Consider the following 12,380-nt stretch of genomic DNA (forward strand, 5'->3'; position numbering starts at 1 on the left):
GGAAACTTTCCCCCGTCAAAAGAAACCTGTCTGGTACCATCTCACCCGTCCACAAGATTGCAAATACAAACCGTCCCATTACTGTGTCACTGTGTGTACGTTTCTGGCTGTTGCTCCTCGAAGCTGCATGCCCTACCAGCATTGCACCAAGAAATCGTCTGGGGACCCCTCATTCGCCGTTACCACCGACTCGGGTCTCTGAAGGAGCCTTGCACGTGGCTCTTCTAGTAGGCATAGGGCTGTAACGGCAAAAAATCTTATGCGCCCGGGCAGATCCAGTCCCTGCGATGCCCCAAACAGGCTTTTACCTTCTAACTTCTACTTACCTACCTCCAACAGGACAACAATTCAGCCGAAGAACATCTCTTCACACACGCAAAAGCTACAGCCTACAGCCGTTGTTGGGGGTACATGTATGGACTGATGATGATGACGATAATGATGATGATGATGACAACAACACCCCCCTCGTCATCCTCAGGCTATTACCTACGACGCGCCTCATCACTGCATTAAAAAGTCCACACTTTTTTCTGGTGCATTTCGAAGAAGAAAAGAAGAATGCGCCAGGCCTACCACTTCCCTTCTTCCCTCCCTCCCTACCTACAAACCCCCCTACCCAGTAAGTAGGTACAGTAAGTACTCTTTCTTTCTCGCTTGCTCTCCCTACTCCCTTCCCCAAAGAAAAAAAACTTAACCAAACCCCCCCACCCTCCCTATCAATCCACACTCCCCCCCCCAGTTTAAACCTTTCGGGGATATCCAAAGCCTGGAAAAGTATCAAGAGACGATTTTTTTCTTGTTAGGTATTACACTTCACGTGAAGCATCCGCTGTTCTCCCGAACATGAGCGGTCGTTCCATGCGAAAAAGAAGAAACCTACAGGTAGGAGGTACCTGGGAGGTAGGCTACCCCTAAAGAAAGGCTATTTGACATTTTTGTTTAGAGTTTTGAAGATCGGCGATCTAGCTCCCTAGCAAAAAAATGGAAAAGGGAAGGATGGAGAGATGGAGAGATGAAAGAAAGAAAAAAAAAAGGAAAATGAAAAAAAAAAGGAAAATGAAAAATGAAAATGAAAATGAAAATGAAAATGAAAATGAAAATGAAAATGAAAATGAAAAAGAAAAAGAAAAAGAAAAAGAAAAAGAAAAAGAAAAAGAAAAAGAAAAAGAAAAAGAAAAAGAAAAAGGATGAATGAATGAATGCCTACCTATTCTCGGGATTCAAAATACGGACGTAGAAAAAAAAAACGAAAAAGAAAAGAAAAACAAAAACAAGAAAATACAAGAAAATACAAAAAATACAGCCTATACCTCCTACCTCCTACCTCCTAGGTTAAAAGTCGCCTGCTTACCTTCTTTCTTGGCTTTTTACTTGGCTTTTCCCTTGTTTATACAAGAAATATCAAGATAAATGGATAGATAGGACGGACGGGCGGACGGACGGGCGGACGGGGAATTACCTAGGCTCTATCTCGTACGATATAAAAGCAAAGCAAAGCAGAGAAGGGGAAGAGGATATAGACCTTACTGATATATATGTGTGTAGGTACCTTACCTAACCTACCTTATGCAACGAATGTGTAAATAAACAAACCAAACCAAACATGTGTTGGGTAAGAAGAGAAACAAAACAAAATGGAGGGAAAAACATGGACCACGTATCGTCACTATTATGATCATCATTATCAAATTGGCAAAGTGAAGAGAAAAAGAAAAAGAGAATGTTTGCGCAGATTTGAGCAGTTGCAGGCAAAGCAAGCCTGCAGAGAGGCTCTCAACAACTTTGATTTGTTTCCGTTTGTTTCCCTATCTCGCTTTCTCCAGACAGGTAACCCGAGTGCCGAGGACCTCTTTCAAATCTGGCACGCTGATATACGTACCCTCTCCCTCTCCCCCCTCTCTCTCCTTCTTCCTCTCTCCGCATGACCAAGTACATCATCCACTATGCGAGTTATATGTACACACTGATCGAAGAACCAAAAAAGAAGGATGAGGATTTGCTGCTTTTCCCCCATCGGAACATGTTCCTCGTCAGGTATCCCTTCCTTGTTTGCTTCTTCATTCTCATCATCAAAAAACGTCGCCTCTGCTGATCCATTGACCCAGATGTGCTGCTTTATCGTGTCCCAGACCCTGCCCACCAAACGCCGCGAAAAAAAACACATCTTCTAGTTGTTGGTTGTGCCGGGTCCATCATTGGTCCTGGCTCGACATCAAAACGTGAACGCTACAATTTCCAGGTACTCGTGTGTGTGGTGGTAGTAAGAAGTCGTTGGATCGCCATACTACCATGTTCAATATCGCCCAGCGATGTTTCTGCGAAGGCGTAAAATAAAAACGTCTCTTTCCTCTTTTCGCAAATTCGGACACCATGATTCAAAAGCTGTAATAATGGGTTCATCGTGCTTCAATGTTCTAAGCGAGTCCCCAGGACCCTTCATCACGGCGCATGAGGGTCATTCGTCTTGCGAACTGAGTCCGCCAAGACTCTTTTTCTTGCCGACCTTCATCCCACTGAGTCGCCCGAGTTTCTTCCACATGCCCGAGTCTCGCTGCTTGGGACTGTGTGCATCGCTCGTGGGCGGACTATCTGGCGGAGTTCTCGGACTGTCGTGGGGCGGGCTGCCAGGACTGCCGCTATCGTCCGTCATGCCCGCACCGCTGGCGGTCCCGGCCCCGGAAAGATTGGCATCTGAACCCGATTCTGTGACCGCAGAGCTCGACATGCTTGTGGAAGGCTGAGATGTGGTCGGTAGAAGCTTCATGGAGAAACGGGACTTGTGTGGCGACGTCAACGGAGCCGGCGCAGGTTGCCGGTAGCGTCCTCCGTGCGAGTAGTACGAGGGGGCGTGTGGTTCGACGGCAGACTGGGTATGCGCCTGAGGTGGTGAGTCTCGACGCCCATGTCGTGATCGCCGGGGGTACATCGATCGGTCCTCGTACGTTCTGGACATCATCGACATGCTCTCGTCCGAGGTATTATACGGGCACGAATTGACAGTGGGATGTGCTGATTGGGGGTATACGCTGTTGAGGAATGGCACGAGGACGGATTCCTCCATCAGTTCGTAGATCTTGGCGACCGCGGGATCGAGAGACCCTGGTGTGGGTGGCATGTCTTTGGGCTTGAGGTTGATGATGGGATCTCGCACGTCGGAGGGCAAGTTCACCTCGCGCGAGCCGTTGGGCTGGATGTAAGCCTCCACCAAACGCTGCCACAGCGCCCGCACATATTCGCGATCTTTCGCAGGCGGTAAGCCGTCGCTCTGCGCTCGGGACATCATCTTCGCATAATGTTTCTTGTACCGCCCTGCGTCCATGGTGAATTCCAATGTTTCCAAGCAGTGATTGTTCGACAGATATGCCATGAACGCCGCCAGTGTCCATGGAGACGGTGATGTGTTGGCCAGTATCTCGCGCAGGTTGGGCCTCCGCGGACAGTAGGGGCCGTGGACACTCCCTCCCGGTATCGCGACAGATAGTGGCCTCAGCGGAGCGTCAGGATCGCTAGAGGACATGGTGTCCAGAGCGTCCGCGTCGCAGTCCACAGTGGAGAATGACGAGCTGGTAGAGTACTTGCTCGACGTGGTGGATGTGGACGAGGTAGAGGTGGAGGAAGAGGTGAAGTTTGAGGAAGGTTTCCGTACGAGCATACTCTTCTTTCTCCCAAAAGTCTGACAGACTTGCCTCAAAGGTTCCGATATTGACGCCAGTTTGGATTGGTGAGACTGCAACAGTCTCACGGTCGTGTGCAGCGTGCCAGAGTGGTGGTGTCTAGGTATCCTCTTCGCGGACGAGCGACCAACTGCTTGTCACAGACAGCGGAGCCGTCGCGGCCACCCGACTTTTTGCGTAGTACACAGTAGGCAGTACGCCTCCAGCGCTCCACGACACTGCCACGGGTCTGGCGTATGAGTGATACAGTCCCCGTGAACGTGCAATTCTGACCGTCGGTGCGTCCTGTCGTCCTGTCGGCGGGTGGGGGGTGTGGAAAGGTGTTGGGTGTCGTGTCGTGTCTCGTCGTGTCGTGTCGTGTCGTATCGTGCCGTGTCGTGTCGTTGCGTAGCACGCGGATTCCAGCAGCAGCAGCGTATGTATCCAGTAGCCCAGACAGCAGTAAGACAGTCAAGCACGCCAGAGGGCTCGTTCGGAGCGGTTGGCGCGACTTCGTTTCACTGCGACTGCGCACCACGACGCCGGCTGCCAGGTAGCGGCGAAGGGTGGTTAGGAGGAGTGCGGGATCAGTTGGGGGGGATGGAGCGATGTGTTGGAGTCCTGCAGACGGCAGCGGGTCGACGACGACGACGTGTCTCTGCGGTCCGTACAGTCGGGGTATTCGATATGTATGTCGTCGGGTTGTTGTGCGTGGAATGTGAGTAGTGTTCCCAGGCCAGGAGCGCTGATGGCCTAGCGGCTTCGCGAGATAGGACCGGCAGCCTACCCAAAGCAAAGCGCAAGCCCAAACAGCCCTGTCAACGGGCAGGGCGCCCTGTCCTAGTCGTAAGGAGAGCGAGGGACGACTGGAGGGTCGGGGAGGAGAGCTCAGAGGGTCGGGGAGGGGGGAGGGGTGGGGAGGAGGGAGGGGAGGGGGTCGATGGTGCAAGAGAGAGAGAGAGAGAGAGAGAGAGAGAGATTAGTCAGGGATCTGCCATTTCGCTTTTCACAGCGCAACAGGAGGTATGGTAGAATCTATCTGTTTGTATGTGTGTGTGTGTCTCTCCCTTTCCCTCTCTCCTTTTCTGCCTCTCTCTCTCCCAGGATCCCTCTCAGACTCTCTGTCGCTCTGCAGCCTGTGATGTTGCAGGCACGGACACAGGCACGCGCACGGACACCAGGGCACGGTCGGTCTGATCGAGTGGTGGCCGAATGAACGAACGAACGACGGGGATGATGAATGAATCAATCAATCAACGAATTCATCAGTCAGTCAGTCAATCAATTAATCAATCACGGCAATCAAGGCAATCAATGAATGAACAATGAATATGGAGTCTGGCCTATAGAGCACGCTGAGTGGCAGCAAGGTAGGTGGTCCGGGAGTGCACACGACAGGCCGGGAAGAGGTCACAGGTGTCTCACAGTCTCACTCGTACAAAAGGTACTACTCGTCGCGCAAAGTGCGCTAGAAGGCTGCCAGATGATTCCAAGCGAATAAACTGTATCCGACCAGGGCACCAAGCCGCGCTAACGAGGATCAGTCCTCACTTGGCTGCCCTATGATTCGCCATCACCGCATCGCGGCTGGGTGGAGCATAGGGCTTCCATGATTTCTTCTCGAAGGAAGTGCATCATCATCGTCATCATCATCGTCGTCGTCGTCCTCGTCGTCGTCGTCTCACATCTTATCGCATCGATATCGCATTCTGTCCCAGTTGCTCACGTTCCATGATTTCATGAGACCGTTACCGTGCGGGCTGGTATCCCGCTTGTTCTGTTTACTTCTGCTGGTGCGATGCCTCGTTGCCTTTTTGCGAGCGTCACCGTGCCCTGTCCTTTGTCGGTTGTGCGCAGCAGCAGCAGACACACGTGCAGACACGGAGAGGCCAATGCAGCCGATCGGGCGATGCTCCACTGCTCCAGAGCCACACCTATCGCGCGTCTTCTCACGCCAGACAACGGGCCACACGACACGACGGGCGGCGGGCGCCAGCGTCAGCAGAGCAGCAGATGCCAGATGGTCTGCATGGGTCGTGGCATGCACGGCTCGAGCTTGACGTACGTCTCTGTAGTTACCAGGCGGCCACACCCATAACCAGGAGCCGCAGCCGTGTAACACAACGTGGACAACGACAAGAAAAAAAACGGCAAAGCGTGTCGAGTTGCGGTGAGGCGCGCGCGTCGCTCAGCGAGAGTTCAGTGCGCGTTCCGCGGCAGCGTACATACATGTGCACAGTGCCCAGTGCCCAGTGCCCAGTAGTGTCCACTGGACCACTGGTGAAGGATGCAGGACTGCTGAAACAACCCAGGCCGGCACGTTGCAGGGTGTGGCCGCAGTCGGGGCTCTCTACTAGTTGGTCACTCCACTGCATTCTACCAGATCCCCTTTCTTCTACGACTCTTCTCGAAGCCTTCCCGAACGAGTGTTTCGTTGCGACGTCTCGCTTACCTAAGGGAGGAACCTGCTATCCACCGTTTGAGCTCGTCGTAGGTAGGAGGTAAGGTACCTGTACATGTAGGGAGAAATGCTGCTGGTGCTTCTTTCGGACCAATCTACTGCGACATCTCGGTAGCTGTCTCAGATGGGCATTGGGAGCGGTTCTCCGGCTCTTGAGCCTCCTATGTCCAACCAACAACCTTTCGCGACAGACCACCTAGGAGGTAGTATCTCGTACCGGCGCCTTGCTTCGTCTAAGCTCTCGCTAGGAAGCATATTTCCGACCTCGACGCGCACAGTTTTTTTCTTTTTTTTTTTCACCATCATCTGCTGAGAACTGATGACGAGACGGTGGATCGCGCGTTCTCAACGGTGTAACTCTCGACGAGCCTAAACACATTGGCACAGGTTTCGACTTCGGCCAGATTATCGGTCGGCCCTCTCTCATCTGACCCGGAACGGACGGATTGCCTACCGATCCGGTCGTTGCGCCATCGTCAACGGGTCTCAATACCGGTCTCCGATCTGTCAAGCAATTTAGAGCATGTTTAGAGCATTCACCGTGGAAGTGTGAGAGCGAGACCAGTTCAAGTGCCGCCAAAGTGGACCGCGTGGTCGCGATCACATTCACCGCCAGCAGGCCCAGCTGGGAGAGCAAACTGTTCTGCTTGGCATCCATGTGAAGCAGTAAACAGGTACATCTATCACACCAGCACTACCTTACTGATCTCCACCCCGAACGTATTGTCTCTACGCTGTGTGACCGGAAAATTGGGTGGATAAGGTACCTACATGTATCGTCGGTCGTATTCTAGTACACGGGAGGTGTATGTACCTATCGTATGGAACTTCGGTGAATCTGTGTCCGCTCTCTTAGTTCTAGCGGACGGGAAGGACCGACTGCACATGCGACATGCGACATACGACATGCGACATGCATATGCAGATGCGCTCGTATTGAGACGGACCCTCGCCCGCGCGGAATGGGGAATGGAATGTGACTGTGATAGTTCTAGAAGCCAAAAAAGAAAAATCCGACTCGCAGACCGAGAACGTCGCACAATCGGCTTCTCTACGGGGGAAAAAACAAATAACGGATTCTCTTCATCCTTCCACGGCGCGAAGCCCGTCGACTAGTGTGTCCTGTCTAGTGGGTTACCTACGTCCTAGGAAGAACTGTAGAGACGCAAATAGCTCTCCCGATGTCGAGATCGCAAGCATGAGGTGAGGAAGATCGTATAGATACATGTCAATGAGCACACCTGACCACATCTGATGATGCCTCTAGTCTCCTAGGGCCCATACCGAACCACGGCCCGTGGATAAAGACGGAGAGAGAGACCTGAGCGAGAGAGACAGAAAGCAAAAGAGGAAGCCTAGAACCACCCGAAAGGAAGGATAGAGAAAAAAACCTGCAGACACACCCCCTAGAACCCTGCTAGCTAGTCAGCTAGTCACAAAACATAATATATGAATGTGAACCAAAGAAAGGGGAATGAAGAAAAAGCCTACCGACCTCCCGTTCTCGCGATACCCTTATTAGTCACACACTATTAAAAGGGAACATCGGAAAGCGAGAATGATACCGGTCGCCTGATCTCTCCCTCTCCATCTCTCGCTCATATGCTCTCGTGTTCATCTACCCTCTCCCGGCCCCCTAGCTCAGTTCAAGGGAAGGTAGTACATACGATGGAATCTTGATGAATGTCATAGAAAGGGAAGAAGATGAAGAAGATGCCGAAGAAGAGAGAAAAAAAGAAGGAGAAGAGAAGGCTTCGCAACGGAACGGATAGCATCCCGAGGAACGGTTTTTCTTTTTAGGTACATGGAGGTAGTTGATTACCCGGAATCATAATTCTATTCTATTCTATGGACATGACACTACCTACACTAAGTAGAAAGTACACTCAACTTGCTCCATTGTTACACAAAAAGCAACAGCAACAGCAACAGCACAAAAAGCGGCCCCCTATCATCATTATACCTACCTCCCTAGGTCACCATATCAATCGACAAGTCCAACCGAAGTGCCGATTAATACTCATGCTAATGCTAAATGCTGATGTGATATAATCTCAGTAAGCCAGCCGCCCACTACACCACACCACACCACACCATACCGCAACGTACCGCACCGCACCGTACCGCGACACGTATGTTGTATTTTTCCTTTTTTTTCCTTCCTCATCTACCTAGGTTCATCTACCTTACACTTACCTACCTACTAGGTACCTAGGCATGTAACCAGCAGAGAGGTAGGAGCCCTAGGAGGGTAAGGTAGGAGGTCAGGTCAGATAAGGTACGAGTACGGGATCTTCATCATACGTTACAGATGTACCTAGGTATGGTTGAAGGTACCTCCTATGGTAAGGTACTTGCTGCTGTTTGCTACCAACTTCCTATTTGACGTTTGTAGTAGGTAGTAGCTAGCCTAGCTAGCACCCCCCCAAAAAACCTACGGCCTGACCTGATCGACAGAAAAACTATAAAAAAAAGTGTAATTGCAACTGTACTGACTGCACTGCACTGCATGGCACTTGCCTTGCGTCGTACTGCATCGCACTGCATCGCACTGTATACCCATTATATCACCCATCACTCATCACCACCACTCCGGCGCAAACGGCAATTTTACTTTTTCCCCTTTTCTTCCTCTCGCGCTGCTGCTGCTTTCGAGTCAGTTATGTCAGTCGCTGTACGCAAAAGTTCCCCTTACCTAGGAGGTACCTACATGCAACATGTAACATCTACCCAGCCCAAAACTTCCAACAACGAAATAGATCAAAAGAGGAGGGGGGATGGCAAAAAAGAAAAAAAAAAGAAAAAAGAAAAAAGAAAAAAATATACAAACAACAAACGAACCCTCCCCTCCCTTCCTCAAGGAAAAGAACTCTCACCTCTTACATAGGTACATACATACATACATACCTACAGTAACACCGAGTCCAGTACAGTACAGTCCAGTACAGTCAGTACACAGTTCACCCATCTCCCCCCCATCCCCATCCCCATCCCCATCCCCATCCCTAGTCAACGCTTCCAATTACCCTCTTTTCCAAAGAAAAAAAGAAAACAAAAAAACTCAGTTTGTGGATAAGACAAACCCCCCATCGTAGAAGTCGGTGTGTATGGATTTAGACTTTTTTTTCTTCTTTTCTCGAGACGGGGGGAGGACCAAGGGTGTGTAGGGTCAGGTCAGGTCAGGTCAGGTCAGGTCAGGTCAGGTCAGGTACCTAGGGTATGTACAGTACAGTACAGTGCAGTAGGTATGTAAGGTAGGTGGGTACCTAGGTAGACTGATATATTTTGCCATGCCTTGCAGATTTGGACTACCTAGGGAGTGGGAGGGGAGGGGATGACCTGGCTACATGTATGACTACAGGTACCTAGGCAGTAGGGCAAGAGGGCAACAGCGTTGAAGATCGCGTAGACTTGTGGGAGAGGGGCCGATTGAACCTAGGTCAGGTATTTGCCAAAAGACGAGCTTGGCAGCTGTGAGGTTCATTCTACCCAAAGAAAAAGTCATCAGGGTCGTCGCTGAATTTCTTTCTCCTGGGGTTCTCACATTTGTGCTACTGCTACTACTACTACTCCCATGCATCGCCCCAATCATCACTCTCCTCCTGGACGGGCTTGGGCTTGGGTTTCGCAATGACAGGTTTGTTCGTTGCTGCACTAGATCTCGATGTCGCTGATATTGTTGGTCTACCAACAGGGCTGGACTTCGCCGCTGGTGCAGTCTTCTTGGTTAGTCCTTTGGGTAATGGAGCTTTGCTGGTCTTCTTGGCTTGTGCTTGTGCATTCAGCCAGCCTTCGAAGTCAGGCTCGCCCCCATCATCGTACGAAGTCATTGACTTGGGAGCCGTAGATTCAGCCCAAGGATCATCTTCGACGGGCGCTTCGTTGTCGTTCATCTCTTCCCAGCCGGAGTTGCCAAAGTCTTCTTCATCGGCTGGTGTGACTGGAGCTGATGTCCGCAGGCCTGAGGACACCTTGGGCACAACAGGAGCCGATAGAGTTGAGTTGTAGGCTGGACGCGGTACACCATTCGAGGTCGGAGGGGCCACTTCGGCTGCAGTGGGTGCTGCACCGGTGCCATTAGGTTGTATTTCCCCTGCGACAGCGCTGATTTTGTTTGTGAACGACGAGATCGCCCACCCCGCCCAACCACTGCCAGCTTGTTGTCCTGGCTGTGGGGTGCTCATTCTGGTAGGTCCAGCAGAACTTATTTCAGGTGGTGGCAGCACTGTGTCTGGCATGGTGGTTTGATGCTTTCGCACTCGATCAAGATAAATGTTAAGGGTTTTGTTGGCCTGATCACGTATCATCTTCTCCTTGTCCACCAAAGAAGGACAGATCGCTGGCAGCATCTTCGTGGCGCAGTCTTCCTCACTAAAAATGTCCGCTGTTGCAGCCAGCGCCATGAGTGCAGCGTTACGGCCATGTACGAACGGATCGCGGAGGGCACGCGAGAATGCGGCTGTGAGTACCTTCGCTCGTGAGCTTGCTGCTAGGTTTCTAGCGATCTTGCCTAGACATATGGTGGTGTTGGTGCGAATGCCGGGTTGCTCATCGTTGGCAGTTTTGGCGAGATGCCGTAGAAGTTCGCCGTTGATGATGCGGTCTGAGAGCTTTGGAACCACCACAAGGACTGCCTTGACCGTCTGCTCTCGCACCACCGGCGCAAGGTCGCCGAAACCGGTGACCATCTGGGGAAAGATTTTGTCGCTCACAACCTTCTGACTGAGGTGATCGATCATGTTTGGGAGGTTGTCCAGCAGACACACCCGAAGCGCTCGGTCGGAGCTCGCGAACAGTCGAATGATGATGGGCGTGATTTGAAGAGTGTACTCGTCTTCGGCAAGTTTGGGAGCTATTCGCATAGCCAGTGCAAAAGGTCGTGGCCCGCCGCCCCCGAACTCGACGGACTTGAGCAGTTCAGGCAATACTTTGACCAAGAAGAAATCTTCGGGAAATTCGTTTGTGCCAACAAGCTGCTCAAGCTCGCTACGAACACAGCAGTCAGTAATGAGGCAGCAACTACATATATGAAGCGTACCTGAACAAAGTGTCCTTCTCTGAGGCGCTCTTCAGACCCATGTTGTCTATCCCGTCAGTGAGCTGTATCAGGGGGGTGTCGAAGAAACCACCACTTCGCGTCCCCTGGTCCAAGAAATGGGCAATACTCAATCGCATCTTCGGTGCGGCATGCGTCAGGCGTTTGTAGCTGTTCTGCATGTTCGTTGGGATGTTCTTGATCGAGCCAACTTGGTCAGTGCCTGAAAAGCCTCCACTAAACACTTCCGTGACCAAAATGCCGTAATTGTACGAGTCGACCGCGTGCAAAGGATTGGATCGCACAGAATCCCAGCCATTCTTTACGACTTCGGGAGGAGAGTATCGGCCGATGTCAGGTACCAAGCTCCCCTGAGTGAAAATGATTGCATCGTCTTCCTTCATGGAGCTTAGGAGCTCAAGTCCCGCGAGCTTCCACTCTCCACTCTCGCTGGTAAAGATGGAACTCGCACGAACATTGCCGTGCACTGACGCGGCTTCATCGTTGATAAATTTGAGCGTTTTTGCGACACTGTGCAGGCCCCATTTGATGCTCTCCTCGCCGAGTGCTTTCCGCCTTGTGGACCAGTTCAGCGGCGATATGCGCTCAGTGGCAATGTAAATCACTGAGTCTGTCTACCTTGTTGTCCAGTCAGCCGCCATATATACGCCTGGCCTGGCCTGGCCTAGCCACACTCGTTCTTGTTACACCCACCTCGAGTGTGTCCAGCACTCTGACGACGCCGGGATGTCTGATCGTCTTGAACTTGCGCAGGGCGTTTCGAGCGAGGGGCAATCGTGATCGATTCGCGTTGATGTCGAAGGTGAAGATGCTGCACTTCGAGCCATCTTCCTGCTCACAGTCAGCGACTGTCCGTGACCGCTTCCCTCGTTATTTCCACCCCTCTCTGCGTAGCGCGTACTCGTTTGGTGCCGTTCTGTAGAGTCCAAATGGACTGGTCGATGTCCACGCGGTCGCCAAAGGTGTATCCAGAGAATCCAGATGTACTGGTTAACGACTTGAGGAAGTTCATCGCAAGAGCTTCTGCGTAGAGAGCGGGTGGGCGTGGCAGTCAGTAGTCGCCTGTGGAGGCACTTGTCCTCGAGCCAGTGAAGCCACCCCACCCACACAGTAGGGTCGCCAAGAAATTAAGGGAAGGTTGAGGGCCCGGGCCTGATCCCGAGAGCGCTCCTTCCCGCGAACTTAACCTTCCTTGTGCCTGCCCTGA

The 12,380-nt window shown here is 51.8% G+C and overlaps 3 protein-coding genes across 3 annotated transcripts; all 3 read right to left on the minus strand.

The window, feature by feature from the left end:
• Positions 1 to 1,798: 1,798 nt before the first annotated feature.
• On the minus strand, positions 1,799 to 4,934 carry SEPMUDRAFT_152068 (regulator of G protein signaling superfamily). Its single transcript, XM_016907223.1, has one exon. It carries the CDS (start codon positions 3,653 to 3,655, stop codon positions 2,459 to 2,461), a length of 1,197 nt encoding a protein of 398 aa, XP_016756506.1. The 5' UTR covers positions 3,656 to 4,934; the 3' UTR covers positions 1,799 to 2,458.
• Positions 4,935 to 5,337: 403 nt separating this feature from the next.
• On the minus strand, positions 5,338 to 6,775 carry SEPMUDRAFT_111740 (uncharacterized protein; the record flags this gene model as incomplete). The annotated part of the gene is made up of 4 exons (XM_016900934.1): positions 5,338 to 5,725; positions 5,886 to 5,954; positions 6,109 to 6,166; positions 6,418 to 6,775. The coding sequence occupies 4 exons, from the start codon at positions 6,773 to 6,775 to the stop codon at positions 5,338 to 5,340; spliced, it is 873 nt and encodes a 290-aa protein (XP_016756507.1).
• Positions 6,776 to 9,485: 2,710 nt separating this feature from the next.
• Positions 9,486 to 12,182, minus strand: SEPMUDRAFT_152069 (ARM repeat-containing protein). The gene is made up of 4 exons (XM_016907224.1): positions 12,075 to 12,182; positions 11,867 to 12,004; positions 11,156 to 11,791; positions 9,486 to 11,103 (listed from the first exon to the last, which is right to left on the minus strand). The coding sequence occupies exons 3-4, from the start codon at positions 11,554 to 11,556 to the stop codon at positions 9,684 to 9,686; spliced, it is 1,821 nt and encodes a 606-aa protein (XP_016756508.1). The 5' UTR covers positions 11,557 to 11,791; positions 11,867 to 12,004; positions 12,075 to 12,182; the 3' UTR covers positions 9,486 to 9,683.
• Between the last annotated feature and the right edge of the window lie 198 nt (positions 12,183 to 12,380).

The sequence above is a fragment of the Sphaerulina musiva genome (assembly GCF_000320565.1).
Source record: "Sphaerulina musiva SO2202 unplaced genomic scaffold SEPMUscaffold_12, whole genome shotgun sequence".
Classification (NCBI taxonomy): domain Eukaryota; kingdom Fungi; phylum Ascomycota; class Dothideomycetes; order Mycosphaerellales; family Mycosphaerellaceae; genus Sphaerulina; species Sphaerulina musiva.